Source organism: Tachyglossus aculeatus, chromosome 6 (genome assembly GCF_015852505.1).
Source record: "Tachyglossus aculeatus isolate mTacAcu1 chromosome 6, mTacAcu1.pri, whole genome shotgun sequence".
Classification (NCBI taxonomy): Eukaryota; Metazoa; Chordata; class Mammalia; order Monotremata; family Tachyglossidae; genus Tachyglossus; species Tachyglossus aculeatus.
In genome coordinates this window covers 4,262,593-4,288,512 of record NC_052071.1, presented here as the reverse complement: position 1 = coordinate 4,288,512, position 25,920 = coordinate 4,262,593, and the positions used below count along the sequence as shown (strand labels likewise).

The window sequence follows — 25,920 nt, the reverse complement described above, 5'->3', positions numbered from 1 at the left end:
TTGATGATGATGATGATGATGGGCTTCGGTTCCCTCATCTGGAAGATGGGGATGGAGACCGCGAACAAACCCCCCCCCGGGGGGGACAACCCGATCACCCTGTATAACGACGACGGCATTTGTGAAGCGCTTACTATGTGCAAAGCACTGTTCTAAGCGCCCGGGGGAGATGCAAGATCATCGGGTCGTCCCCCGCGGGGCTCCCAGTCTTCACCCCCATTTTCCAGAAGAGGGAACTGAGGCCTAGAAAAGCAAAGCAGCTCGCCCCAAGTCACACAGCAAACAACAATAATAATAATGTTGGCATTTGTTAAGCGCTTACTATGTGCAAAGCGCTGTTCTAAGCGCTTGGGGGGATACAAAGTGATCAGGTTGTCCCACGGGGGGCTCACAGTCTTAATCCCCATTTTACAGATGAGGGAACTGAGGCTCCGAGAAGTGACTTGCCCAGGGTCACACAGCAGACGTGCGGTGGAGCGGCATTCGAACCCATGACCTCCGACTCCAAAGCCCGGGCTCTTGCCACTGAGCCACGCTGCTGCAAACGAGAGGCGGGGCCGGGATTAGAACCCAGGCCCTCGGCCTCCCAAGCCCGGGATCGACCCGCCGAGTCACGCTGCTTCTAGACCAGTGGTGGGGACGTAGTAAACGCTTAATAGTGGAAAAGAGCCCGGGCTTTGGAGTCAGAGGTCGTGGGTTCAAATCCCGGCTCCACCAATTGTCAGCTCGGTGACTTTGGGCAAGTCACTTCATCATCATCAATCGTATTTACTGAGCGCTTACTACGTGCAGAGCACTGTACTAAGCGCTTGGGAAGTACAAATCGGCAACATACAGAGCCAGTCCCTACCCAACAGTGGGCTCACAGTCTACCTACTTCACTTCTCTGGGCCTCAGTTCCCTCATCCGGAAAATGGGGATGAAGACCGTGAACCCCATGTGGGACAACCTGGTCACCTTGTAACCTCCCCAGCGCTTTGCACATAGTAAGCGCTTAATAAATGCCATTATTATTGTCATTATTATTAATAAATACCATTATTATTATTATTTTTTAACACAGCCCCACCCCCGGGGAGCATCCTGGAGCCCCCGGTCACGGTGGAGGAGGGGAAGGGGCCGCCCCAGTTGGCACCACAGCCCAGGACTGGCAGAAACTGGGAGGGCCCGCCTCGCTTTCCCTTTGGGGGTCCGAAGGACGACGGCTGCGGCCCCCCGCTTGCCGCGTCGGCTTTCGGGAAGGCCGAGCGTTGCCCGCTTCCCTCCGGCACCGGGATGAAACCCGGGAACGGACGGCGTCGCTGGCCCCCCCACCCTCCGACCCCGGAGGCGACCGGGCCGACAGGGAGGGCTACCACGGCGGGGACTTTATTCCGGACCTAGAAAATAAATAAATCCGACGGGCAGGCCCTTCCCGCCGCCGCCGGCCGGGATGGCGTCCGCCGTTCCCGGCCCGGGGTTGGCGGCGGGAGGGAATTACGGGAGCGGGCGGGGGGTCAGCCCATGTTTTGGCGGTTGCCATAGCCACGGGGATTTGTGTCCTTCCACTCATCCCACCCCCGGGCTTTCCGCAGGGACGATTCCGACTCTTCCTCCTCCTCCTCCTCCTTCTCCCGGTCCCGATCGTCTTCTTTCGCCGCCCCTGCAAGACGGTCCGGAGAGCGACCGAGGGTTTAGCCCAGTGCTTTGCACGCAGTAACGCGACCGAATGGATTTCCTCCTCTCCCCCTCCCTCCCGCGTCGCCCCGACTTTGGCTCCCTTTTTTCCATCCTCCCGTCCCATCTCTGCACCCCCTACGTCCCCCTCCCTCCTTTACTTGTGCATATCATCAATCGTATTTATTGAGCGCTTACTATGTGCAGAGCACTGTACTAAGCGCTTGGCAAGTACAAACTGGCAACATATAGAGACGGTCCCTACCCAACAGTGGGCTCACAGTCTAAAAGAATATCTATTCTATTTTAATGCACCCACTACGTCCCCCTCCCTCCTTTACTCGTGCTTAAATAGAATTAAATTAAATATTAATTTAAGATATTAAATAGAATATCTATTCTATTTAATTTTGTTAGTACGGTTTGGTTTTGTTCCCTCCCTGTGAGCCCGCTGTCGGGTAGGGACTGTATATGTTGCCAACTTGGACTTCCCAAGCGCTTAGTCCAGTGCTCTGCACACAGCAAGCGCTCAATAAACACGACAATGAATGAATGAATGAAATACCATACCTCTAGCCTGCCAGCTTGTCGTGGGCAGGGAATGGGTGTTTAGTGTTGTACCATCCTCAATAAGTAAGCGCTCAATAAATACAATTGATTGATTGATTGATTGATTGTTTCCGTCTCTTCCCGCCCGTCTCCCCCTCGAGACTCTCGGGGGCAGGGACCGGGTCTGTTTATTACACCAGCGCTTAGTTAATAATAATAATAATAATGATGGCATTTATTAAGCGCTTACTATGTGCAAAGCACTGTTCTAAGCGCTGGGGAGGTTACAAGGTGATCAGGTTGTCCCACGGGGGGCTCACAGTAGTTCAGCGCTCCGCACATAGTAAGCGCTCACTGAATACGACCGAACGGATAACTGCGGTGTCCGTTAAGCGCCTACTCCGTGCCAGGCACCGTACTAAGCGCCGGGGCGGAGATACACAGACGGGGCTGGATGCGGCACAGTGCTCTGCACACAGTCAGCGCTCAATTTATCCTGTTTATTTTATTTTGTTAATAGGTTTTGTTGTCTAGCTCCCCCGTCTAGACCGTGAGCCCGCTGTTGGGTAGGGACCGTCTCTATATGTTGCCAATTTGGACTTCCCAAGCGCTCAGTCCAGTGCTCTGCACACAGTGAGCGCTCAATAAATACGATTGAATGAATGAATGAATGGATACGCTCCCTTGTCCCGCACGGGGCTCCCCGTCTCCACCCCCATCGTCCAGACGAGGCCCAGAGAAGGGAAGAGACTTGCTCAAGGTCACACAGCAGACCAGCCGGGATTAGGACCCGGGACCTTCCGATCGCCCGGCCCCTAGGCCGTACTGCTTCTTCTCTTCCCAAACGCTTATCCGGGTCAATCAATCAATCAATCGTATTTATTGAGCGCTTACTATGTGCAGAGCACTGTACTAAGCGCTTGGGAAGTACAAATTGGCATCACATAGAGACAGTCCCTACCCAACAGTGGGCCCACAGTCTAAAAGGGGGGAGACAGAGAACAGAACCAAACATACCAACAAAATAAAATAAATAGGATAGAAATGTACCAGTAAAATAAATAGAGTAATAAATATGTATTACTATGTGCACAGCACTGTACTAAGCGCTTGGGAAGTACAAATTGGCATCACATAGAGACAGTCCCTACCCAACAGTGGGCTCCCAGTCTAAAAGGGGGAGACAGAGAACAGAACCAAACATACCAACAAAATAAAATAAATAGGATAGAAATGTACAAGTAAAATAAATAAATAAATAGAGTAATAAATATGTATTACTATGTGCAGAGCACTGTACTAAGCGCTTGGGAAGTACAAATTGGCATCACATAGAGACAGTCCCTACCCAACAGTGGGCTCCCAGTCTAAAAGGGGGAGACAGAGAACAGAACCAAACATACCAACAAAATAAAATAAATAGGATAGAAATGTACAAGTAAAATAAATAAATAAATAGAGTAATAAATATGTATTACTATGTGCACAGCACTGTACTAAGCGCTTGGGAAGTACAAATTGGCATCACATAGAGACAGTCCCTACCCAACAGTGGGCTCCCAGTCTAAAAGGGGGAGACAGAGAACAGAACCAAACATACCAACAGAATAAAATAAATAGGATAGAAATGTACAAGTAAAATAAATAAATAAATAGAGTAATAAATATGTATTACTATGTGCACAGCACTGTACTAAGCGCTTGGGAAGTACAAATTGGCATCACATAGAGACAGTCCCTACCCAACAGTGGGCTCCCAGTCTAAAAGGGGGAGACAGAGAACAGAACCAAACACACCAACAGAATAAAATAAATAGGATAGAAATGTACAAGTAAAATAAATAGAGTAATAAATATGTACAACCATATATACAGGTTCACTCGGTAAGCGCTCAATAAGTAGCCACTGAGGCGCTGGTGGCCTCGAGACCGGGCTGATTTTGTTTCGTCGTCCCCTCCGGTCCCCTTCTCGACCGTGACCCCGTCGTCGGGCTCGACTGTACCTGCTGCCGAACCTGCCGTCCCTAAGCGCTCAGTACAGCGCCCCGCCGGCAGCGACCGACTGAACGCGCCCCCGCCTCCCACCCCGACCCCAGGCCTCGGGGGGCCCGTTACCTGCCGGGGCCCGGGGGACCCCCTGGTCGGGCAGGGCTCCCCACTTCTCGTGCTGGTCGTACCACTCGTTGACCGTCATGGTGGCCAGACTCGGGTAGCCGAGGCCGAAGACCCTGCGGGGGGGGCGGCGAGACGCGCGGCCGGGCGGTCGGGACGGAGCTCCGCCCTCCGGGGGCGCTCAGTACATAGCGACCCCCCCCCCCCAACCCGAAATCCCGAGGCCGACCGCCCCCGGACCCCACCTACTTGGCTTGGGCGGCGTCCCGGGTGAGGACGAACGGTCTCATCGGGGGGCGGCCCGGCCGGGGCGGGTGCGACGTGGAGGCCTGCAAGGAGGAGGCGGCCGCGCCCGTGGGGTCACGGCCCTGGCCGCCCGCGCCCACCCTGCCCTCGGGGACCGCCGGCGGGTTGCGGGCGGCACGTTTCCCTACTGCCTATTTATTCTCCTCTCCCAAGAGCTCAGCACAGTGCCCCGCACACATTCATTCAATCATATTTACTGAGCGCTTACTGTTCATTCACTCATTCAACCGTATTTATTGAGCGCTCACGCAGTAAGCGCTCAATAAACACCACCGGCCGACTGCCGTGCCCCTCCGCCGGCCCCGGCTTGGGGGTCCGCTCCAGGCCTCTCCCCCACCCTTCATTCGGTCGCCTTAGTCATCACCATCAATTGTATTTATTGAGCGCTTACTATGTGCAGAGCACTGTACTAAGCGCTTGGGAAGTACAAATTGGCAACATCTAGAGCGGGCTCACAGTCTAAAAGGGGGAGACAGAGAACTGCACGCGGTAAGCGCTCAATAAATGCGACTTTTTTAGACTGTGAGCCCGCTGTCGGGTAGGGACTGTCCCTATCTGTTGCCAACTTGGACTTCCCTAGCGCTTAGTACAGTGCTCTGCACACAGTAAGCGCTCAATCAATACAACCGATGACTGATGAACGCGACTGAGTGAGTGAATTTGCTGTGCGGAGCACTGGACTAAGCGTTGGGAGGGGACAAGGCCCGCAGCGGGCTGACGGTCTAGACGGAGCCGGGGCGGAGAAGCGGCGTGGCTCGGTGGAAGGAGCCCGGGCTTTGGAGTCGGAGGTCGTGGGTTCAAATCCCGGCTCCGCCAGGCGTCAGCGGTGGGACTTCGCCTCTCTGGGCCTCAGTTCCCTCATCTGGAAAACGGGGATGAAGACTGGGAGCCCCCACCGTGGGACAGCCTGATCGCCTTGTGACCTCCCCGGCGCTTAGAACGGTGCTTGGCACGTAGTAAGCGCTTAATATAGGCCATAAAAAAGGGGCGGGGGAGATATATTTATTTTGCTTGTACATATCTATTCTATTTATTTTATTTTGTTAGTATGTTTGGTTTTGTTCTCTGTCTCCCCCTTTTAGACTGTGAGCCCACTGTTGGGTCGGGACTGTCTCTAGATGTTGCCAATTTGGACTTCCCAAGCGCTTAGTACAGTGCTCTGCACATAGTAAGTGCTCAATAAATACGACTGATGATGATGATGATAGTAAGCGCTCAATAAATACGATTGATGATGATGACGATGAATAATGTTGGCATTTGTTAAGCGCTGACTATGTGCACTGTTCTAAGCGCTTGGGGGGATACAAAGCGACCAGGTCGTCCCACGTGGGGCTCCCAGTCTTCACCCCCATTTTACAGATGAGGTCACTGAGGCTCAGAGAATAATAATAATAATAACGATGGCATTTGCTAAGCGCTTACTATGTGCCAAGCGCTGTTCTAAGCGCTGGGGAGGAATACAAGGTGATCAGGTTGTCCCACGGGGGGCTCCCAGTCGCCGTCCCCCTTTTACAGATGAGGTCACTGAGAAGTGAAGTGACTCGCCCGAGGTCACACAGCAGACGCGTGGCGGAGCGGGGACTCGAACCCATGACCTCGGGCTCTTCCCACTGAGCCACGCCGAGACAGCAACGCAAAGAAATAAAATTAAGAGATATGGACGGAGGGGGAGTGGGGTTGGGATGAGGCGGAAGGGGGGGGGAAGTGGGGGGGCTGCAGTCAGGGAAGGCCTCCTGGAGGAGGCGGCCCTTCAATGGGGCAGTCCCCCACCCGCCCCCGATCTTCGGAAGCTCCCACACCGAGTCAGCTCATCGCGGGCAGGGGACGCGTCCGTTTCCCGCTCTCCCGTCCGCTCCCGGGCGCTCAGCGCAGTGCCCGCGGGTCGGCGCTCAGTACAGGCCCCCCGCACCTGCTGCCCGGCCTGGTCCCGGCCCCTCAGGATCTCGGCCTCCTGGTCGATGCTCTCCATCTCGTCCAGGCTGGCGCCGACCCACTTCTGGACGTGCAGCAGATAGTAGGCGCGCACCTGCTCCTCGTCCGCCCGGCCCGCGGCCACCGCCTCCTTGAGGGCCGCCAGCTGGCTCTCCGCTTCCTTCTTCTGCTTGTACCTGCCCGGCGGGGGGGAGGTGGGTGCGAGGGGCGGATTACGTCGCAGGGGAGGGGCACGGAGGGCGCCCAATAAGTACCCCCGATTTGGGGGGGGGGGGGACGCCGGCACAGCTCCCTCTCACCCCGTACCCCCGGGCCGCGGCCGGCGGCAAACTACCACGCACCCCCTCGGGCTCCCACCCATCACCATCATCATCAATCGTATTTATTGAGCGCTTACTATGTGCAGAGCACTGGACTAAGCGCTTGGGAAGCCCAAGTCGGCAACATCTAGAGACGGTCCCTACCCAACAGTGGGCTCACAGTCTAAAAGGGGGAGACAGAGAACAAAACCAAACATAGTAACGGAATAAAATAAATAGGATAGGGACAAATAAATTAAATAAATAGAGTAAAAAAATATGTACAAACATATACACCGCCCCGGCGGGGAAGACCCCGGAACGTGACGATGATGGCATCTATTAAGCGCCTACTACGTTCAAAGCACTGTTCTAAGCGCTGGAGAGGTTCCAAGGTGACCGGGTTGTCTCACGGTCTCAATCCCCATTTGGCACATGACGTAACAGGCACAGAGAATAATAAATAGCAATAATAATGATGGCATTTGTTAAGCGCTTACTATGTGCCCAGCACTGTTCTAAGCGCTGGGGGGGACACGAGGTGATCAGGTTGTCCCCCGGGGGGCTCACGGTCTTAATCCCCATTTTACAGATGAGGCACAGAGAAGTGAAGTGACTTGCCCAAAGTCACACAGCTGACGCCTGGCGGGGCTGGGATTTGAACCCATGACCTCTGACTCCAAAGCCCGGGCTCTTTCCACTGAGTCACGCTGCTTCTCGATAATAATAATAATAATAAATGATGTTGGTATTTGTTAAGCGCTTACTATGTTATATGTACACATAGCATATACTATCTTATATGTTAAGCGCTTGAGAAGCAGCGTGGCTCAGTGGAAAGAGCCCGGGCTTTGGAGTCAGAGGTCATGGGTTCGAATCCCAGCTCCTCCATGGGTCTGCTGTGTGACCTTGGGCGAGTCACTTCGCTTCTCTGCGCCTCAGTTCCCTCATCTGTAAAATGGGGATGAAGACTGTGAGCCCCACGTGGGACAACCTGATCAACTTGCATCACCCCCCGGCGCTTAGAACAGTGCTTTGCACATAGTAAGCGCTTAACAAATGCCATCATCATTATTATTATTATTATTATTATTATGTGCCAAGCCTTGTTCTAAGCCCTGGGGGAGATAGAAGGTAACTTGGCCTTTCTCCCCCCGGGGCCCCTTCCCCTTAAAAGTTCCCCGCCAATAATAATGACGGTATTTGTTAAGCGCTTACTATGTGCAAAACACTGTTCTAAGCGCCGGGGGTGGGGGATACAAGGTGATCAGGTTGTCCCACGTGGGGCTCACGGTCTTCATCCCCATTTTACAGATGAGGCACAAGGACAGCCCGCTGTTGGGTAGGGACCGTCTCTACATGTTGCCAACTTGGACTTCCCAAGCGCTTAGTACAGTGCAGGGGCACACGGTAAGCGCCCAATAAACACGACTGAATGAAGTGACTTGCCCAAAGTCCCACAGCCGACAGGTGGCGGAGCCGGGATTTGAACCCACGACCTCGGACTCCAAAGCCCGGGCTCTTTCCACTGAGCCACGATGCTTCTCTAAGGAGGCGGGGGGGCCCGCCCAGACCCCGAAGAAGCCCAGGGCAGCATCGGCCTGGCCAAATGGAGAGTGCACATAATAATAATAATGATGGCATTTATTAAGCGCTTACTATGTGCTGAGCACTGTTCTAAGCGCTGCATGGGAGCCTGATTAGCCTACATCTACCCCAGCGCTCAGAACAGTACTTGACACGTAGTAAGCGCTTAGCAAATCCCAACATTACTACTATTATTACTGTCACGGAGGTGCAGGACCCGAGTTCTAATTCCAGCTCTGCCACCTGTCTGCTGTGTGACCTTGGGCGACTCACTTTACTTCTCTGGACCTCAGTTCCCTCATCTGGAAAATGGGGATGAAGACGGGGAGCCCCACGGGGGACGGGGACTGTGTCCCACCTGATTAGCCTGTATTTACCCCAGCACTTAGAACAGTGCTTGACACGTAGTAAGCGCTTAACGAATCCTAACGACGTTATCGTTATTATCGGGAGTCAAAAGGACTTGAGTTCAAACCCTGGCTCTGCCACCTGTCTGCTGTGTGACCTTGGGCGGCTCACTTTACTTCTCTGGGCCTCAGTTCCCTCATCTGGAAAATGGGGATGAAGACGGGGAGCCCCACGGGGGACGGGGACTGTGTCCCACCTGATTAGCCTGTATTTACCCCAGCACTTAGAACAGTGCTTGACATGTAGTAAGCGCTTAACGAATCCTAACGACGTTATCGTTATTATCGGGAGTCAAAAGGACTTGAGTTCAAACCCTGGCTCTGCCACCTGTCTGCTGTGTGACCTTGGGCGGCTCACTTTACTTCTCTGGGCCTCAGTTCCCTCATCTGGAAAATGGGGGTGGAGACGGTGAGCCCCACGGGGGACGGGGCCTGTGTCCACCCCGATTAGCCTGTATCTACCCCAGCGTTTAGAACGGTGCTTGACACGTCCCAACATCGCTATTATTACTGTTATTGGGAGTCAGAAGGGCCTGAGTTCGAATCGCTTGTCTGTTGCGGGACCTTGGGCAGGTCACTTGGCTTCTCTGGGCCTCAGTTACTTCATCTGGAAAACGGGGGATGAAGACGGGGACCGCGTCCGACCTGCTCAGCCCGTATCTCCCCCGGCGCCCACGACGGCGCTTGACACGTAGTAAGCGCTCAACGGCCGCCGTCGTGGCCGTTATTATCACTCTCTGGATTCGAGGGGCTATCTGGGAGCGGAGCGGTCACCCTAAACCTTCTCTTTCCCGGTCTTCTTGGGGCCGAAGCCACCCCTCGTCTCTCCTGTCAGCTCGGCGGGGCGGGGGGGGTCCTTCATACCCCTCCAAGCGCTCGGTACCCAGCGGGCGCTCAATCAATAGGAAGGGAGGGATGAGGGGGGCCCGACCGCACCCACCTCTGGATTTTGGCCTGCCTGTGGGTGGCCGCGGCCACGAGGTCGGGCCGGGCCCCGGGCGGGCCGGCGGGGCGGCCGGCGGGCTCGGCGGCGCTCAGTCCGTAGTCCCGGCAGCGCTGCAGGAAGTCGGCGAAGTGGCCGCGGGCCCGCTGCACCTGGTCCAGCCGCTGGCCGGGCGCCGCCTGCTTCAGGGTGAGCGCGCCCCGCAGGGCCGGCACCAGCAGGTACTTCAGGTCCGCCGACGCCACCTCCTCCAGGTCCTCGTGCCGGCTGGGAACGAACGGCGGGGGCCCGGGACACGGGGGGGGGGGAAACGGGGAGACGGAGGAGGAAGGAGGGCGGGGGATGGAGAGAGCGGGGAAGGGGGGGGGGAAGGCGGGGCGGAAGGCGGAGGCCGCAGAAGGGACAAGCGGGGGGGGGGGGGGGGGAGAAGAGGTGGAGGAAGAAGGGAGGGGAAAGGGGGGGAAAAGGAAGGGAGGGGGCACGAAGGAGGAGGAGGAGGAGAGGAGAGGGAAGGAGGGGGAAAGGAAGAGGAGAGGAAGAAGAGGGAGGAGGGAAAGGGGTGGGGAGAGGCAAGAGAAGAGGGGGGAGAGGGGGGAATGAAGAGAGGGAAGAAAGAGGAAAAGGAAGGACAGGGGAGGAGAGAGAAGAGGGGGAAGAGGAGGGAGGGGAAAGGGGAAAAGGAAGGGAGAGGGCAGGGAGAAGAAGGAGGAGAGAGAAGGGGAAGAGGAAGAAGAGGGGGAAGAGAGAGGAAAGGGAAGGACGGGGAGGAAAAAGAGGGGGAGAGGAGAGAGAAGAAGGCGAAGAGGAGGAAGGGGGAAAAGGAAGGAAGAGGGGAGGTAAAAAGAGGAGGGGGAGGAAGAGGAGGGAATAAGGAGATGGAAGAAAAGGAAAGGAGGGGCGAGGGGAGGAAGAAGAAGGGGAGAGATGAAGGGGAAAAGGAGAGGGAAGAAGGGAGAAAAGGAAGGACGGGGAGGAAGAAGAGGGAGGAGGAGATAGGGAAGAAGAGGAGATGAGGAGAAAGAAGGGAGAAAAGGAGGGGAGGAAGAGGAGGGGATGAGGAGAGGGAAGAAGGGGGAAAAGGAAGGGACGAGGGGACGAAGAACAGGGAGAAAAGGGGGGAAGAGGAGGGGATGAAGAAAGGGGGAAGAAAGGGAATGAGGTGAGGATGAGGAGAGGGAACAAGGGGAAGAAGAGGAGGGATTGAGGAGAGGGGAAAAGGGGGAAAGGAGGGGCGAGGAGGGGAAGAAAAAGGGGAATGAGGAGAGGGAAGAAAGGAAAAGGAGGGACAAGGGGAGGAAGGAGAGGGAAGAAGGGAGAAAAACGGAGATGGGGAGGAAGAAAGGAGGGAGATGGATGAGAAAGAGGGAAGAAAGGGGGAAGAGGAGGGGATGAGAAGAGGGAACAAGGGGAAGAAGAGGGATTGAGGAGAGGGGAAAAAGGGGAAAGGAAGGGAGAGGAGAGGAAGAAAAGGGGGAATGAGAGGAAAGAAAGGAAAACGAGGGACAAGAGGAGGAAGGAGAAGGAACAGAAGAAAGAGAGGGAAGAAGGGAGAAAAAACAGGGATGCGAAGGGAGAAATTGGGGAGAGGGACGGCAAAGAGGGAAGTAAGGGGGAAGAGGAGGGGATGAGGAGAAGGAAAATGGAGAGAAGGAGGGGAGGGGAAAGAGGGAAGAGGGGGGAACAGGAAGGGATGAGGGGAGGAAGAAGCGAGGGGGGGAAAGGGAGGGATGAGGAGAGGGAAGGAGGGGGAAAAGAGGGACGAGGCGGGAAAGGGAAGGGAAGACGAGGAAATGAGGAGAGGGAAGAAGTGGGGAAGGAGGGACAGTGGCAGGAAGAAGAGGGGAGGAGGAAGGGATGGGACAGACGGAAGAAGGGGGAAAAGAGGGGGAAGAGGAAGAGGGGAGGAGGAGGAGGAGAAGGAGGAGGGAGAAAAGGAAGGGAAGACGGGAAGGAGGGGGAACAGAAGGGGACGGGGGGGGGGAAGGGGGAAGGGGGAGGGAGAGGACGGAATGAGCGACCCCCCTCAGCCCCGCCCTCACTAGCCCCGCCCCCAAGGCGCCACCGCCAATCAGATAGCCCCGCCCCTCACCCAGGCCCCGCCCCCATCACGTCACCGCCCCATCGACCCCCCGCCCACTTCACTAGCCTCGCCCCTCAGCACGTCACCGCCCCCACTGACCCCGCCCCTTCAACACGTCACATCCAACAGCTAGTCCCGCCCCTCACCTAGGCCCCGCCCCAATAAGTCACCCCCACAAAGGCCCCGCCCCTTTAACCCGCCACGGCCAATCAACTAGCCCCGCCCCGCCCCTCAGCCAGGCCCCGCCCCCTTCAACACGTCACCGCCAGACGGCTAACCCCGCCCCTCACCCAGGCCCCGCCCCTCACCCAGACCCCGCCCCCTTCAACACGTCACCGCCAAACGGCTAACCCCGCCCCTCACCCAGGCCCCGCCCCTTCAACACGTCACCGCCGATCAGTTAGCCCCACCCCTCACCCAGGCCCGCCCCTTCAACTTGCCACCGCCAATCAGCTAGCCCCGCCCCTCCACCGGCTCCGCCCCCTCCCCTCGGCGCCCCCCGCAACCGCGCCCCCTGCCGGCCGGCCCCGCCCCCGCTCACCTGAAGAGATCGAGCTGGTCGACCATGCGGGCGGCCTGGTCCAGCAGGCTCAGCCCCAGCTTCACCTTGTCCTGCACCAGCCGGGACCCGGTGGGCTCGCTGGTCGCCTCCACCTCGTCCAGCAGCTGCCAGCCCTGCTCCAGCAGCTCCGGGAGCCGCGGGTGGCTCGTCGCCGCCGCCGCCTCCTCCTCCTCCGCCATCTTTGGGGAGGGCGGAACCTCGGGGAGGGACGGGGGGAACCCACTTCCGGCTCCGGCGGCCATCTTGGTTAAGGGTCGCGCGGGACCGGAAGTTCCGGCTTTGTGCTTTAAGGAGGCGTCGGACATCTTGGTAAAGGAGGGCCCCGCAGGCGCGCATGCGCCAGGGAACTGAGGAGGGCGGGGCTTCACTGCGAGACCTCATTCATTCATTCATTCGCATTTATTGAACGTTTACTGGACGCAAAACACTGTACTAAGCGCTCGGGAGAGGCCAATAGAACAGTAGCCCGGTGGATCAGTGGCTAGAGCCCCGGCCTGGGGATCAGAAGGTCCTGGGTTCTAATCCCAGCCCTGCCACTTGTCCTTCCCAAGCGTTTAGTCCAGTGCTCTGCACACAGTAAGCGCTCAATAACTACGATGGAATGAATGAATGAATGAATGCCACTTGTCTGCTGTGTGACCTTGGGCGAGTCACTTCACTTCTCCGGGCCTCAGTTCCCTCATCTGACAAATGGGGATGAAGACTGTGAGCCCCACGTGGGACAACCTGATCACCTTGGATCTCCCCCAGCGCTTAGAACAGTGCCTGGCACATACTAGGCACTTAAATACCATCGCTATTATTAATTATTGAACACAATGTGACCTTGGGCAAGTCGCCTCCCTTCTCCGGGCCTCAGTTCCCTCACCTGTAAAATGGGGATGAAGACCGTGATCCCCATGTGGGACAACCTGATCACCTTGGATCTCCCCCAGCGCTCAGGACAGTGCTTGGCACATACTAATCACTTAACAAATACCAGCATTATCATTATTACTACTTCACTTCTCTGGGCCTCAGTTTCCCCTTCTGGAAAATGGGGATGAAGACCGTGAGCCCCCCCGTGGGACAACCTGATCGCCTTGTATCCTCCCCAGCGCTTAGCACAGTGCTTGGCACATAGCGCTTAACAGATGCCATTATTATTATTATTATTATTATTATAGTAAGCGCTCAATAAATAGGAGATTGATAGGTCGGTGTTTCGGCGCCACCTGCTGGACGCCCGCTCTTACTGCACCGATCGTCCACTGGCCCTTCCTGAGGTTTCACTGACCGGTCAATCAGTGGTAGTTATTATTATTATCATTATTATTATTAATCATAATAATTATATAAAATTATTTCTATCATACATCATATAAATTTAATAATTATTGAACAATAATGTAAATATAATTGATTATATATACTAAACATAAATAATCTATCAATAATAATCCATGATAATTTATCAATAATTAATCGTAATAATTTATTTTTGTTAGTAAAAATACAAATATATAATTATATAAATATAATTATTATTTATAATAAGTATGTAAAATTAATTATTAATGATAATAATGGTATTTGTTAAGCGCTTACTACGTGCCAAGCCCTTCTCTTGAGCGCCAAGTATTGAGCGCTCAACTTTAGACTGTGTTGGGTAGGGACTGTCTCTATATGTTGCCAATTTGTACTTCCCAAGCGCTCAGTCCAGTGCTCTGCACATAGTAAGCGCTCAATAAATACGACTGATGATGGTTGATGATGCACAGCGCTGGTCTAAGCGCTCGGCAGAGTCTAACATAACTAGAGAAGCAGCGTGGCTCAGTGGGAAGCGCCCGGGCTTGGGAGTCCCAGGTGCTGGGTTCTACTCCCGACCCCGCCACACGTCTGCTGCGTGACCTCGGGCGAGCCACTTCACGTCTCTGAGCCTCAGTTCCCCCATCTGGAAAATGGGGATGAGGACTGGGAGCCTCACCCGTTCGCTCCTTCGATCGTACTTATTGGGCGCTTACCGCCGGGGAGGTTGGGGAATAGGTCTGAGGCAGGGGACTGGCTCAGTTGGTCCCATCCGGCTGGCCAAGGGGGGGGTCAGGGAGAGGAGGGACCGGCGACCCCCCCCATCACCGCCCGATGCCAGTGGGTCCCTGGGGCACGAACGCGAGGGCCCCCCTGAACCCCACTCCCGGGGGCGCTCCCCCCAGTCCCGGGCCGAGCGGGGGGTCCGTGGAGGCCGAAGAAAAGGGCCGGGACCCCGGAGAAAGCGAGAGTCAGTTTTTATTGGTGGCCTCGGTCTGCCCGCCCGCTCCGTGGTGGGCGACGGTGCCCCCCCGGCCTGGGCCGAGACGGGCGCGCTCGCCCCTCGCCTGAGTGGGCCCCAGGCCGGGCCTACGCGAGGCCGGGGGGCTCGGATTGGGGGGGTCCCTGTGCCCCCCGCCCCTCCCGGGAGCCCCTCGTCGGGTGGAGGACTCCCCCTCCGTCCGGTAGCCGGGCCCGGGCCTCCTCTCGGCGGGGCGCCCGGCCGCCCGCCGCCATCCCGGAGCCGGGAGGTCATCGCGTCCAGTCCCCTGCCTCCCCTCCCCGGCGGAGGGTCAGCGGGCCCGCGGAAGGGAGGCGGGGGGCCCGGGCCGGGCGCGAGGCCCGACGGCGGGGGTCCGACGCGCCCGCTGGGCCTAGCGTGCCCTCCGACCTCGCCCCCTCTCTCCTCTCTCCGGCTCCGTCGTCGACCCCTCGGCGGGCGAGGGCCGGCCGGGCCTCGCGGGTCCCCGACCGCTGGGCAACGGGGGTCCGAGCCCGGGTCCCCTAGGCCGCGGGGGCTTCGCCCAGCCGGACGGCGCCGAAGAAGGTGGTGTGCCGGCTCATGTTGATGGAGATGTCGGCGTGCACCATCTTGACGGCGATCTTCTGGCGGGCCCGCAGCAGGCACACGCCCGCCGTGTAGCACGTGTTGAAGTTGGTCTTGCCCGGCTCGATGCTCCGGGTGCACTGGAGGAACGGCTTCTCGTCCACCACCACCTCGTAGCTGGCAAAGTCCGTGAAGTTGATGTAGTACACCTGGGCGGGAAGCGGGGGGGACGGGTTGGCGGGAGCCCCCCCCGGGCCCGGGCCCAGGCCCAGGCCCGGGGGGCGTCCGCCTGCCGTCGTCTTCGGACGCGGGTGGGAAGAGCGGGCGCCTCCCGCCCCGGATCGCCCCGGGAAAAAGCCGGGCATCACCTCTGCCCACAGACGTCGGCCGATCGGTGGCATTTACGGGGCGCTCGACTGAGCGCCCGGCCCAGCGATCCATCAGCGGTATCTATTGGGCGCCTTACGGTGGGCACGGGGCTTGGGAGAGTAATCCGTCGGCGGGCAGGAACGCGTCCCTTTGATGGCCTTTGGTCCTCTCCCAGGGGCTCAGTCCGGCGCTCTGCACACAGTCAGCGCCCCGTAAATACGACTGAATGAATGAATGAATGAATGAATGAATGGCTTTTACTGAGCGCTCACCGGGGGTGGAGCACCAGAAGGATAATATTACATATCACTCATTACTTAGAATGATTATAATTTATAATTTTTAATGTACATATTTATTACTCTATTTATTTTACTTGTACATATTATTTACAATGATTATAATTTATAATTTTTAATGTACATATTTATTACTCTATTTATTTTACTTGTACATATTATTTACAATGATTATAATTTATAATTTTAATGTACATATTTATTACTCTATTTATTTTACTTGTACATATTATTTACGATTATAATTTATAATTTTAATGTACATATTTATTACTCTATTTTACTTGTACATATTATTTACGATGATTATAATTTATAATTTTTATGTACATATTTATTACTCTATTTATTTTACTTGTACATATTATTTACAATGATTATAATTTATAATTTTAATGTACATATTTATTACTCTATTTATTTTACTTGTACATATTATTTACAATGATTATAATTTATAATTTTAATGTACATATTTATTACTCTATTTTACTTGTACATATTATTTACGATGATTATAATTTTAATGTACATATTTATTACTCTATTTTACTTGTACATATTATTTACAATGATTATAAGTTTAATGTACATATTTATTACTCTATTTTACTTGTACATATTATTTACAATGATTATAATTTATAATTTTAATGTACATGTTTATAACTCTATTTATTTTACTTGTACATATTATTTACAATGATTATAATTTATAATTTTAATGTACACGTTTATTACTCTATTTTACTTGTACATATTATTTACAATGACTATAATTTATAATTTTTATGTACATATTTATTACTCTATTTTACTTGTACATATTATTTACAATGATTATAATTTATAATTTTAATGTACATATGTATTACTCTATTTTACTTGTGCATATTTACAATGATTATAATTTATAATTTTTAATGTACATATTTATTACTCTATTTATTTTACTTGTACATATTATTTACAGTGATTATAATTTATAATTTTTAATGTACATATTTATTACTCTATTTATTTATTTTACTTGTACATATTATTTACAATGATTATAATTTATAATTTTTAATGTACATATTTATTACTCTATTTATTTTACTTGTACATATTATTTACAATGATTATAATTTATAATTTTTATGTACACATTTATTACTCTATTTTACTTGTACATATCTATTCTATTCATTTTATTTTGTTGGTATGTTTGGTTTTGTTGTCTGTCTCCCCCTTCTAGACTGGGAGCCCACTGTTGGGTAGGGACTGTCTCTCTATGTTGCCAATTTGGACTTCCCAAGCACTTAGTACAGTGCTCTGCACATAGTAAGCGCTCAATAAATACGACTGATGATGATGATGATGATAATGATGGTACTGATGATGATGGGGGCATTTATTAAGCACTTACTCTGTGCAAAGCACTGTTCTAAGCGCTGGGGAGGTTCCAAGGCGATCAGGTGGGAACGAACGGTTTTTATTGAGCGCTTACTGGGGGTGGAGCACCAGAATGATAATTAATAATGATGGTACTGATGATGATGGTGGCATTTATTAAGCGCTTACTCTGGGCAAAGCACTGTTCTAAGCGCTGGGGAGGTTACAAGGCGATCAGGTGGGAACGAATCATCATCATCATCAATCGTATTTATTGAGAGCTTACTATGTGCAGAGCACTGGACTAAGCGCTTGGGAGGTTACAAGGCGATCAGGTGGGAACGAATCATCATCATCATCAATCGTATTTATTGAGAGCTTACTATGTGCAGAGCACTGTACTAAGCGCTTGGGAATGGTTTTTATTGAGCGCTTACTGTGGGTGGAGCCCCAGAATGATAACAAAACGGGGTTGGGTCTTTTTGGAAACTTGTACCATATTGGTTTTTCCAGTATTGAAAATGAGCGGCACCTTCCGATCACTAAACTGGAGGTGTTTGGGAGATGGCTTGGGAATGATGTGCCGCATATCTGCTTTGGAGACAGGTCGTGGGTTCAAATCCCGGCTCCGCCAATTGTCGGCTGGGTGACTTTGGGCGAGTCACTTCACTTCTCTGGACCTCAGTTCCCTCATCTGTAGAATGGGGATTAAGACCGCGGGTCCCAAGTGGGACAACCTGATCACCTTGTAACCTTCCCGGCGCTTACAGCAGGGCTTGGCACATAATAAGCGCTTAATAAATGCCATCGTCATTATTATTATTTTCTGTGCCTCAGTTCCCTCATCTGGAAAATGGGGATTAAGACTGTGAGCCCCCCGTGGGACAACCCGATCACCTTGTAACCTCCCCAGCGCTTAGAACGGTGCTTTGCGCATAGTAAGCGCTTAATAAATGCCGTCATTATTATTATTATTATTATAATGATGGTATTGTGAATGAATGGTTTTTATTGAGCACTTACTGTGGGTGGAGCACCAGGATGATAATAATGATGGTATTCTAGACTGTGAGCCCACTGTTGGGTAGGGACTGTCTCTATATGTTGCCAACTTGGACTTCCCAAGCGCTTAGTACAGTGCTCTGCACACAGTAAGCGCTCAATAAATACGACTGATTGATTGATCGATCAGGTTGTCCCCCGTGGGGCTCCCGGTCTTCACCCCCCTTTTCCAGATGAGGGAACTGAGGCACAGGGAAGGGAAGTGACTTGCCCAAAGTCACCCAGCTGACAAGTGGCGGAGGCGGAATTAGAACTCGGGTCCTTCTGATTCCCAAGCCCGGGCTCTACCCACTAAGCCATGCTGCTGCTTCTCTACAGAGTCAACTATGGGTGTTTATTGAGCGCTTACGGGGTGTGGAGCACTGGACTGAACACTTGGGAGAGTAATAGTAATGATGCCATTTATTAAGCGCTTACTATGTGCAAAGCACTGTTCTAAGCGCTGGGGGGGGGTTATAAGGTGATCAGGTTGTCCCATGGGGGCTCACAGTTTTAATCCCCATTTTGCAGATGAGGGAACTGAGGCCCAGAGAAGTGAAGTGACTCGCCCAAAGTCACACAGCTGACAATTGGCGGAGCCGGGATTTGAACCCACAACCTCTGACTCCAAAGCCCGGGCTCTTTCCACTGAGCCACGCTGCTTCTGGAGGGTTTACTGTGTGAAGAGCACTGAATTCTGCGCTTAGAACAGTGCTTGGCACATAGTAAGTGCTTAACAAATACCGTTATTATTATTATTATTATTATTAAGTGCTCAGGAGAGCAATCAGTAAATCCCTATTTGTTTGTACTCATTTATTACTCTATTTTATTTGTACATATTTATTCTATTTATTTTATTTTGTTAATATGCTTGGTTTTGTTCTCTGTCTCCCCCTTCTAGACTGTGAGCCCACTGTCAGGTAGAGACCGTCTCTCTCTGTTGCCGACTTGGACTTCCCAAGCGCTTAGTACAGTGCTTGGCACATAGTAGGCGCTTAACAAATACCATTATTATTATTATCATTATTATTATTATTATTATTATTAAGTGCTTGGGAGAGCAATCGGTAAATCCCTATTTGTACGTATTTATTACTCTATTAATTTTACTTGTACATATTTACTATTCTATTTGATTTTGTTCATATGTTTTGTTCTGTTGTCCGTCTCCCCCTTCTAGACCGTGAGCCCGCTGTCGGGTAGGGACCGTCTCTAGATGTTGCCAACTTGTCCTCCCCAAGCGCTTAGTACAGTGCTCTGCACACAGTAAGCGCTCAATAAATACGATTGAGTGAACGAATGAATGAATCCCTGGCATTGGTTTTGCTTTTGTTCTCCGTCTCCCCCTTCTAGACTGTGAGCCCACTGTTGGATAGGGACCGTCTCTATATGTTGCCAACTTGGACTTTCCAAGCGCTTAGTACAGTGCTCTGCACACAGTAAGTGCTCAATAAATATGATTGAATGAATGAATGAATCCCTGGCATTTATTGAGTGCTTACTGTGTGCAGAGCTGGGCTAAATACTCGGGAGAAGACAACGGAACGGAGACAGAGTCGGTACTTCCCAAGCGCTTAGCCCAGTGCTCTGCACACAGTGAGCGCTCAATAAATACGACTGAATGAATGAATTTCCTCCCCACGGCAAACTTAAGGTCGAGACGCGGCCCGGCTCCACGGTATTTATTGAAAAATGTTATTATTTTCCTGATCTGACGTTTATTTTGACGCCTCCTCCCTCTAGACTGTCAGCTTCTCGTGGGCAGGGATCGTGCCTTGCCAATTCTGCGGAAGAGCAGTTGGGTAGGGACCGTCTCTAGATGTTGCCAACTTGTCCTTCCCAAGCGCTTAGTACAGTGCTCTGCACACAGTAGGCGCCCAATAAATACGATTGATGATGATGACGATGATGGCTAGCCCGGCTTGGGAGTCAGAATCAATCAATCAATCGTATTTATTGAGCGCTTACTGTGTGCAGAGCACTGTACTAAGCGCTTGGGAAGTACAAGTTGGCAACATATAGAGACGGTCCCTACCCAACAGTGGGCTCACAGTCTAAAAGGTCAGAAGGTCCTGGGTTCTAATCCAGACCAATCTAATTGGTTCTAATTAATTTTTTTATGGCGTTGATTAAGCGCTTACTATGTGCCAAGCACTGTTCTAAGCGCTGGGGAGGTTACAAGGTGATCAGGTTGTCCCACGGGGGGCTCCCAGTCTTCATCCCCATTTTCCAGATGAGGTCACTGAGGCCCAGAGAAGTGAAGTGACTTGCCCAGAGTCACCCACTTGACAACTGGCGGAGCTGGGATTTGAACCCGTGACCTCTGACTCCAAAGCCCGGGCTCTTTCCACTGAGCCACGCTGCTCCTTATAATTCTGCTTTTTATTAATTTCATCTAATTAATTCTAATCTAAGCCCGGCTCCGCCCCTTGTCTGCTGTGCGACCTCGGACGAGTCACCTCGCTTCTCCGGGCCTCGATTCCCTCATCTGGAAAATGGGGATGGAGACCGGGAGCCCCACGGGGGGACCGGGGCCGCGTCCGGCCCGATCAGCTTGGATGTACAGCAGCGCTTAGTACAGTGCCCGGCCCATAAAAAGCGCTTTACCGATGCCGTGGTTATTCACGATTATTATTAAGTGCTCTGCCACTTTCACTCATTCATTCATTCAATCAATCGTATTTATTGAGCGCTTACTGTGTGCAGAGCACTGGACTTGTCTGTGGTGTGACCTGGGGCGAGTCACTTCCCTTCTCCGGGCCTCAGTGCCCTCATCTGGAAAATGGGGATGGAGACCGCGAGCCCCACGGGGGACGGGGATTGGGTCCAACCTGTCTCTGTATGTGGCCGATCTGGACTTCCCGAGCGCTTAGTCCAGTGCTCTGCACACGGAAAGCGCTCAATAAATACGGTGGAACGGACGAGTGGGCTCGTCTCTACCCCAGCGCTTCGTACAGCGTCTGGCGCACAGTGAGCGCTCGGCAGATACCATTAAGCCATTAAGCAGATACCACTGAGCGCTTAGTACAGTGCTCTGCACACAGTAAGCGCTCAATAAATACGATTGATTGATCAAACAAAAAAAATAACCCAACAAAAAGGTTCTTCTTCTCCGCAAGATGCCCCAGGGACCCCAATATCCCCACAGCCTCCCTCCAACCCCTCTTAATAATAACTGTGGTACTGTTAAGCGCTTACTACATGCCAAGCACTGTTCTAAGCGCTAGACCCAAGCTAACAAGGTTGGACGCGATCCCCGTCCTGCTTGGGGCTGGCGGCCTCCCCTCCCGTTTTCCAGACGAGGAAACTGAGGCCCGGAAAACTGAAGCGCCCGGTCCCAGGTGCAGAGCCGCCAGCAGAACCCACGGCCTTAATAATGATGATAATAATAATAATTTTGGTATTTGTTAAGCGCTTACTATGTGCCAAGCACTGTTCTAAGCGCTGGGGAGGATACAGGGTGATCAGGTTGTCCCATGGGGGGCTCACAATAATAATAATAATAATAATAATAATTTTGGTATTTGTTAAGCGCTGACTATGTGCCAAGCACTGTTCTAAGCGCGGGGGAGGATGCAGGGTGATCAGGTTGTCCCATGTGGCGCTCACAATAATAATAATAATAATAATTTTGGTATTTGTTAAGCGCTTACTATGTGCCAAGCACTGTTCTAAGCGCTGGGGAGGATACAGGGTGATCAGGTTGTCCCATGGGGTGCTCACAATAATAATAATAATAATAATAATTTTGGTATTTGTTAAGCGCTTACTATGTGCCAAGCACTGTTCTAAGCGCGGGGGAGGATACAGGGTGATCAGGTTGTCCCATGGGGGGCTCACAATCAATCCCCATTTTCCAGATGAGGTAACTGAGGCCCAGAGAAGTGAAGTGACTCGCCCGAAGTCACCCAGCTGACAAGCGGCGGAACCGGGATTTGAACCCATGACCTCTGACTCCAAAGCCCGGGCTCTTTCCACGGAGCCAGGATGACATTTATTAAGCGCTTCCTATGTGCCAAGCACTGTTCTAAGCGCTTAGTACAGTGCTCTGCACATAGTAAGCACTCAATAAATACGATTGATGATGACGGAGAGGTTACAAGGTGATCGGGTGGTCCCACTGGCGGGGGGGGGGCTCCCAGTCTTCATCCCCATTTTCCAGATGAGGGAACTGAGGCCCAGAGAGGTGAAGCGACTCGCCCCAAGTCACAAGCGGCGGGGCCGGGATTCGATCCACTGAGCCCCGCTGCCTCCCGAGTCGCCATTCCTTCGTTCGATCGCACTGACGGAGCGCTCACCGAGTGCCGGGCGCTGTACTGAGCGCCCGGGAGAGGACGAAACAACCGGCGGACACGTTCCCCGCCCACGAGGCTCTTCCCACCAGGCCGGGTGGTTGAGGGGGTCTCCCGCGATCGGGGGGTCGGCCCCCGTCCCTCCCGTCCTCTTTGGGGGGTCCCGGGCTGGGGCCAGGCGGGCTGTGTAGTGGACCGGGGAAGGGGTGTGGGCCTGTAACCGTACTCACTTCTACCTGACTATAGATGAAATAGGCACCTTCGACCAGCACCTCCAATTCCCCGCTTCGGGGGTGCAGTTTGAACACCTTGGGGTTCAGGGTGACCCGGGCCCAGTCGTTGAGGATGCCTCCTGAAAGATCTCGGCGTGAGAGAACGGCAGTCGCTCAGTACGGGGTCACAGTGCGGGCCGGGCGCCCGCCCCCACCAGCCCCTCCGCCCGCCTCGGGGCCGTGGGACGGGGTGACCGGAGAACAAGGATGGTGTTTGGTGAGCGCCTGCTACGCGCCAAGCGCTGGCGATCGGGTTGTCCCACGGGGGGCTCCCAGTCTTCATCCCCACTTTCCAGATGAGGTCACTGAGGCCCAGAGAAGTGGCGCGACTCGCCCCAAGTCACCCAGCCGGCAGTTGGCGGAGCCGGGATTTGAACCCATGACCCCTGAGTCCAAAGCCCGGGCTCTTTCCACCGAGCCACGCCGCTTCTCTTTGCCCGTCGTGGGATGCCGCTTGCCGAGTCTTGGGGGGGACCCTGCCTCCCGTCCCCGACCCATTTTGTTAGTCTGGTTTCGTTCTCCGTCTCCCCCTTTTAGACTGTAAGCCCGCTGTTGGCAGGGACTGTCTCTATAACGGGGTCGGACGTGATCCCCGTCCCGCGTGGGGCTGGCGGCCTCCCCCCCCCACCCCCGTTTTCCAGACGAGGAAACTGAGGCCCGGAAAACTGAAGCGCCCGGTCCCAGGTGCAGAGCCGCCAGTAGAACCCGCGGCCTTAATAATGATGATAATAATAATAATTTTGGTATTTGTTAAGCGCTTACTATCAATCAATCAATCAATCATATTTATTGAGCGCTTACTATGTGCAGAGCACTGTACTAAGCGCTTGGGAAGTACAAATTGGCATCACATAGAGACAGTCCCTACCCAACAGTGGGCTCACAGTCTAAAAGTGGGCTCACAGTCTAAAAGTGCTTGGCTTACTATGTGCCAAGCACTGTTCTAACAGTGCCAACTTGGACTTCCCAAGCGCTCAGCCCAGCGCTCTGCACACAGCAGGCGCTCAATACATACGATTGATTGATTGATTGATTGGGCCGCCCTGAGGCCTTCCGGGACTTGGGGGGTGGCACCCGGGGCCCATTTAGGGGCGGGTGTGAAGCGGGCACGCCACGTGGCGGGCGGAGGGTGGATGGGGTCCCGATTCCGGAGGCGCCGGGGGGGAGTCCCGGACCCCGACGCTTACCATTCTTGACTTGAATGGCGGCCCCTTGCCCCTGGAGATGGACCACGGCCGGCTGCAAAGCAGAGAGGGGCGAGAGCGGTGGGTGGTTTCCGGGAGGGGGGTCCCCGCCAGCGTGGACCCCAGGACGTCCCGCCTCGGTGTCCCCCCCCCGCCCCAGCCACACTCCCGGCCCCCTTCCCCTCCGCCTCACCCCTCACGCGACCAACCTGGGCTTCTCGGGCTCCGGCCTTGTCGGCGGCCCCTGCGGGACAGGACTTGGGTCACGGCGGGGGCGGGGGGCGGTGCCCCCCCGCCGCCAGGACCCCCGAGGGGGGCCGAGGTCTCCCCTCGGCCTGGTCGGGCCTGGCCGGAAACCGGAGGTCACCCCGTGCCGATCCTCTCCGTCCCGAGACCGCCTCACCTCTCTGGACGAGGGACCCGGATTGGAGGGGGGACAGGAAAGGATCGGATCCATCGGGGGGGGTAATAATAATGATAATAATAATAATGGCATTTATTAAGCGCTTACTAGGCGCAAATCACTGTGGGTACGTGGGCCTGCAGCGACTCACCTGAGGGTCCCTGCAGCCCCGGGGGTCCCTGCGGGCCGGGCGGGCCAGGGGGCCCGGGGGGCCCCATGACGGTGGTTCCCGGGATCCCGGGAATCCCGGGGATCCCGGGGGGCCCCTGGGGTCCGGGGGGTCCGGGAGGGCCGGGGGGTCCGTTGGGCCCGGGGGGGGCCGGCCTTCTTTCCTGAAACGCAAGAGCCTCGTTGGCCGCCACGGGTGGGCAGGCCGCAGACCCGCTGTGGGCCCTTCTCTTTCCCAGCCCGGACCGCCAACCCCAAAGGGGGCCCGGGGAGAAACTCGCCTCAACCCCCTCCCCGGGGACGCTCCGGTCCGCTCACGGCTCCGGGAAAGGGGGGAAACGAGCGGGATGAGCAGAGACGGGGGGAAAGAGAGACACGGAGGGAGAGAGAGAGAGAAGGAGCTAAAGAGGGGAGAAGAGAGAGACGGAATCAGAGGTGAGCGGAGATGCAGACAGACGGCAGAGATGGGCAGAGAAGAGGGAGAGAGAGAGAAGGAGCTACAGAGGGGAGAAGAAAGAGACAGAATCAGAGGTGGCAGAGACCCAAAGACAAAGGGAGATGATAGGGGAGAGGGAGAAGGAACTAATGAGGAGAAGAGACAGAATCAGAGGTGAACAGAGATGCAGAGAGACAGCGAGCGGCAGAGACAAGCAGAGAAGAGGGAGACGGGGGAGAGAGAGAGAGAAGAAAGAGACAGAATCAGAGGTGAGCAGAGATGCAGAGAGATAGTGAGAGGCAGAGACGGGCAGAGGGAGATAAGGGAGAGAGAGAAGGAACTACAGAGAGGAGAAGAGGGAGGCAGTAAGAGGTGACAGAGAGACACAGAGACATGGGAAGACAGGCGCAGAGACACAGGGAGAGAGAGAGAGAGAGAGAGAAGGAACTAAAGAGAGAGGCACCAGGAGGTGAATGGAGAGACACAGAGACATGGAGAGACAGACAGAGAGGCAGAGGGAGAGAGAAAAAGAACTAAAGAGATGAGAAGAGGGAGCCACTAACAGGAGAACACAGAGACACAGGGATGTGTGGAGACAGAGGGAAAGAGACAGGGGAGAGAGAGAAGGAGACAAAGAGAGGAAACGAAAGGGACAGAATCAGAGCTGAGCAGAGATCCAGAGACAAAGGGAGACAGGGGAGAGGGAGAAGGAAATACTGAGGAGAAGAGACAGAATCAGAGGTGAGCAGAGATGCAGAGAGATAGTGAGCGGCAGAGAAGAGGGAGACAGGGGACAGAGAAGGAGCT

At 53.8% G+C, this 25,920-nt stretch overlaps 2 protein-coding genes across 2 annotated transcripts; both read right to left on the bottom strand.

Annotated features, from left to right (window-relative positions):
* Positions 1 to 1,346: 1,346 nt before the first annotated feature.
* On the bottom strand, positions 1,347 to 12,621 carry IGBP1 (immunoglobulin binding protein 1). Its single transcript, XM_038748188.1, has 6 exons — positions 12,416 to 12,621; positions 9,792 to 10,061; positions 6,536 to 6,734; positions 4,567 to 4,646; positions 4,321 to 4,433; positions 1,347 to 1,642 (listed from the first exon to the last, which is right to left on the bottom strand). The coding sequence occupies exons 1-6, from the start codon at positions 12,613 to 12,615 to the stop codon at positions 1,497 to 1,499; spliced, it is 1,008 nt and encodes a 335-aa protein (XP_038604116.1). The 5' UTR covers positions 12,616 to 12,621; the 3' UTR covers positions 1,347 to 1,496.
* Positions 12,622 to 15,129: 2,508 nt separating this feature from the next.
* On the bottom strand, positions 15,130 to 25,606 carry EDA (ectodysplasin A). The gene is made up of 6 exons (XM_038748408.1): positions 25,577 to 25,606; positions 24,661 to 24,841; positions 24,316 to 24,350; positions 24,110 to 24,161; positions 22,887 to 23,002; positions 15,130 to 15,478 (listed from the first exon to the last, which is right to left on the bottom strand). Exons 1-6 carry the CDS (start codon positions 25,604 to 25,606, stop codon positions 15,227 to 15,229), a joined length of 666 nt encoding a protein of 221 aa, XP_038604336.1. The 3' UTR covers positions 15,130 to 15,226.
* Positions 25,607 to 25,920: the final 314 nt, after the last annotated feature.

What these genes read in the sequence shown, in the direction of transcription:
- IGBP1 (XM_038748188.1), bottom strand. Translation starts at nt 12,615, where the DNA reads ATGGCGGAGGAGGAGGAGGCGGCGGCGGCGACGAGCCACCCGCGGCTC. An exon ending in CGGGACGCCGCCCAAGCCAA is followed by an intron (nt 4,434 to 4,566) that starts GTAGGTGGGGTC and finishes CCCCCCCCGCAG; the next exon opens with GGTCTTCGGCCTCGGCTACC. An exon ending in GGTCCCCCGGGCCCCGGCAG is followed by an intron (nt 1,643 to 4,320) that starts GTAACGGGCCCC and finishes ACCGTCTTGCAG; the next exon opens with GGGCGGCGAAAGAAGACGAT.
- EDA (XM_038748408.1), bottom strand. Translation starts at nt 25,606, where the DNA reads ATGTCTCTGTGTCTCTCCATTCACCTCCTG. An exon ending in GGGGCTGCAGGGACCCTCAG is followed by an intron (nt 24,351 to 24,660) that starts GTGAGTCGCTGC and finishes CCTGTCCCGCAG; the next exon opens with GGGCCGCCGACAAGGCCGGA. An exon ending in CCGGAGCCCGAGAAGCCCAG is followed by an intron (nt 24,162 to 24,315) that starts GTTGGTCGCGTG and finishes TCTGCTTTGCAG; the next exon opens with CCGGCCGTGGTCCATCTCCA.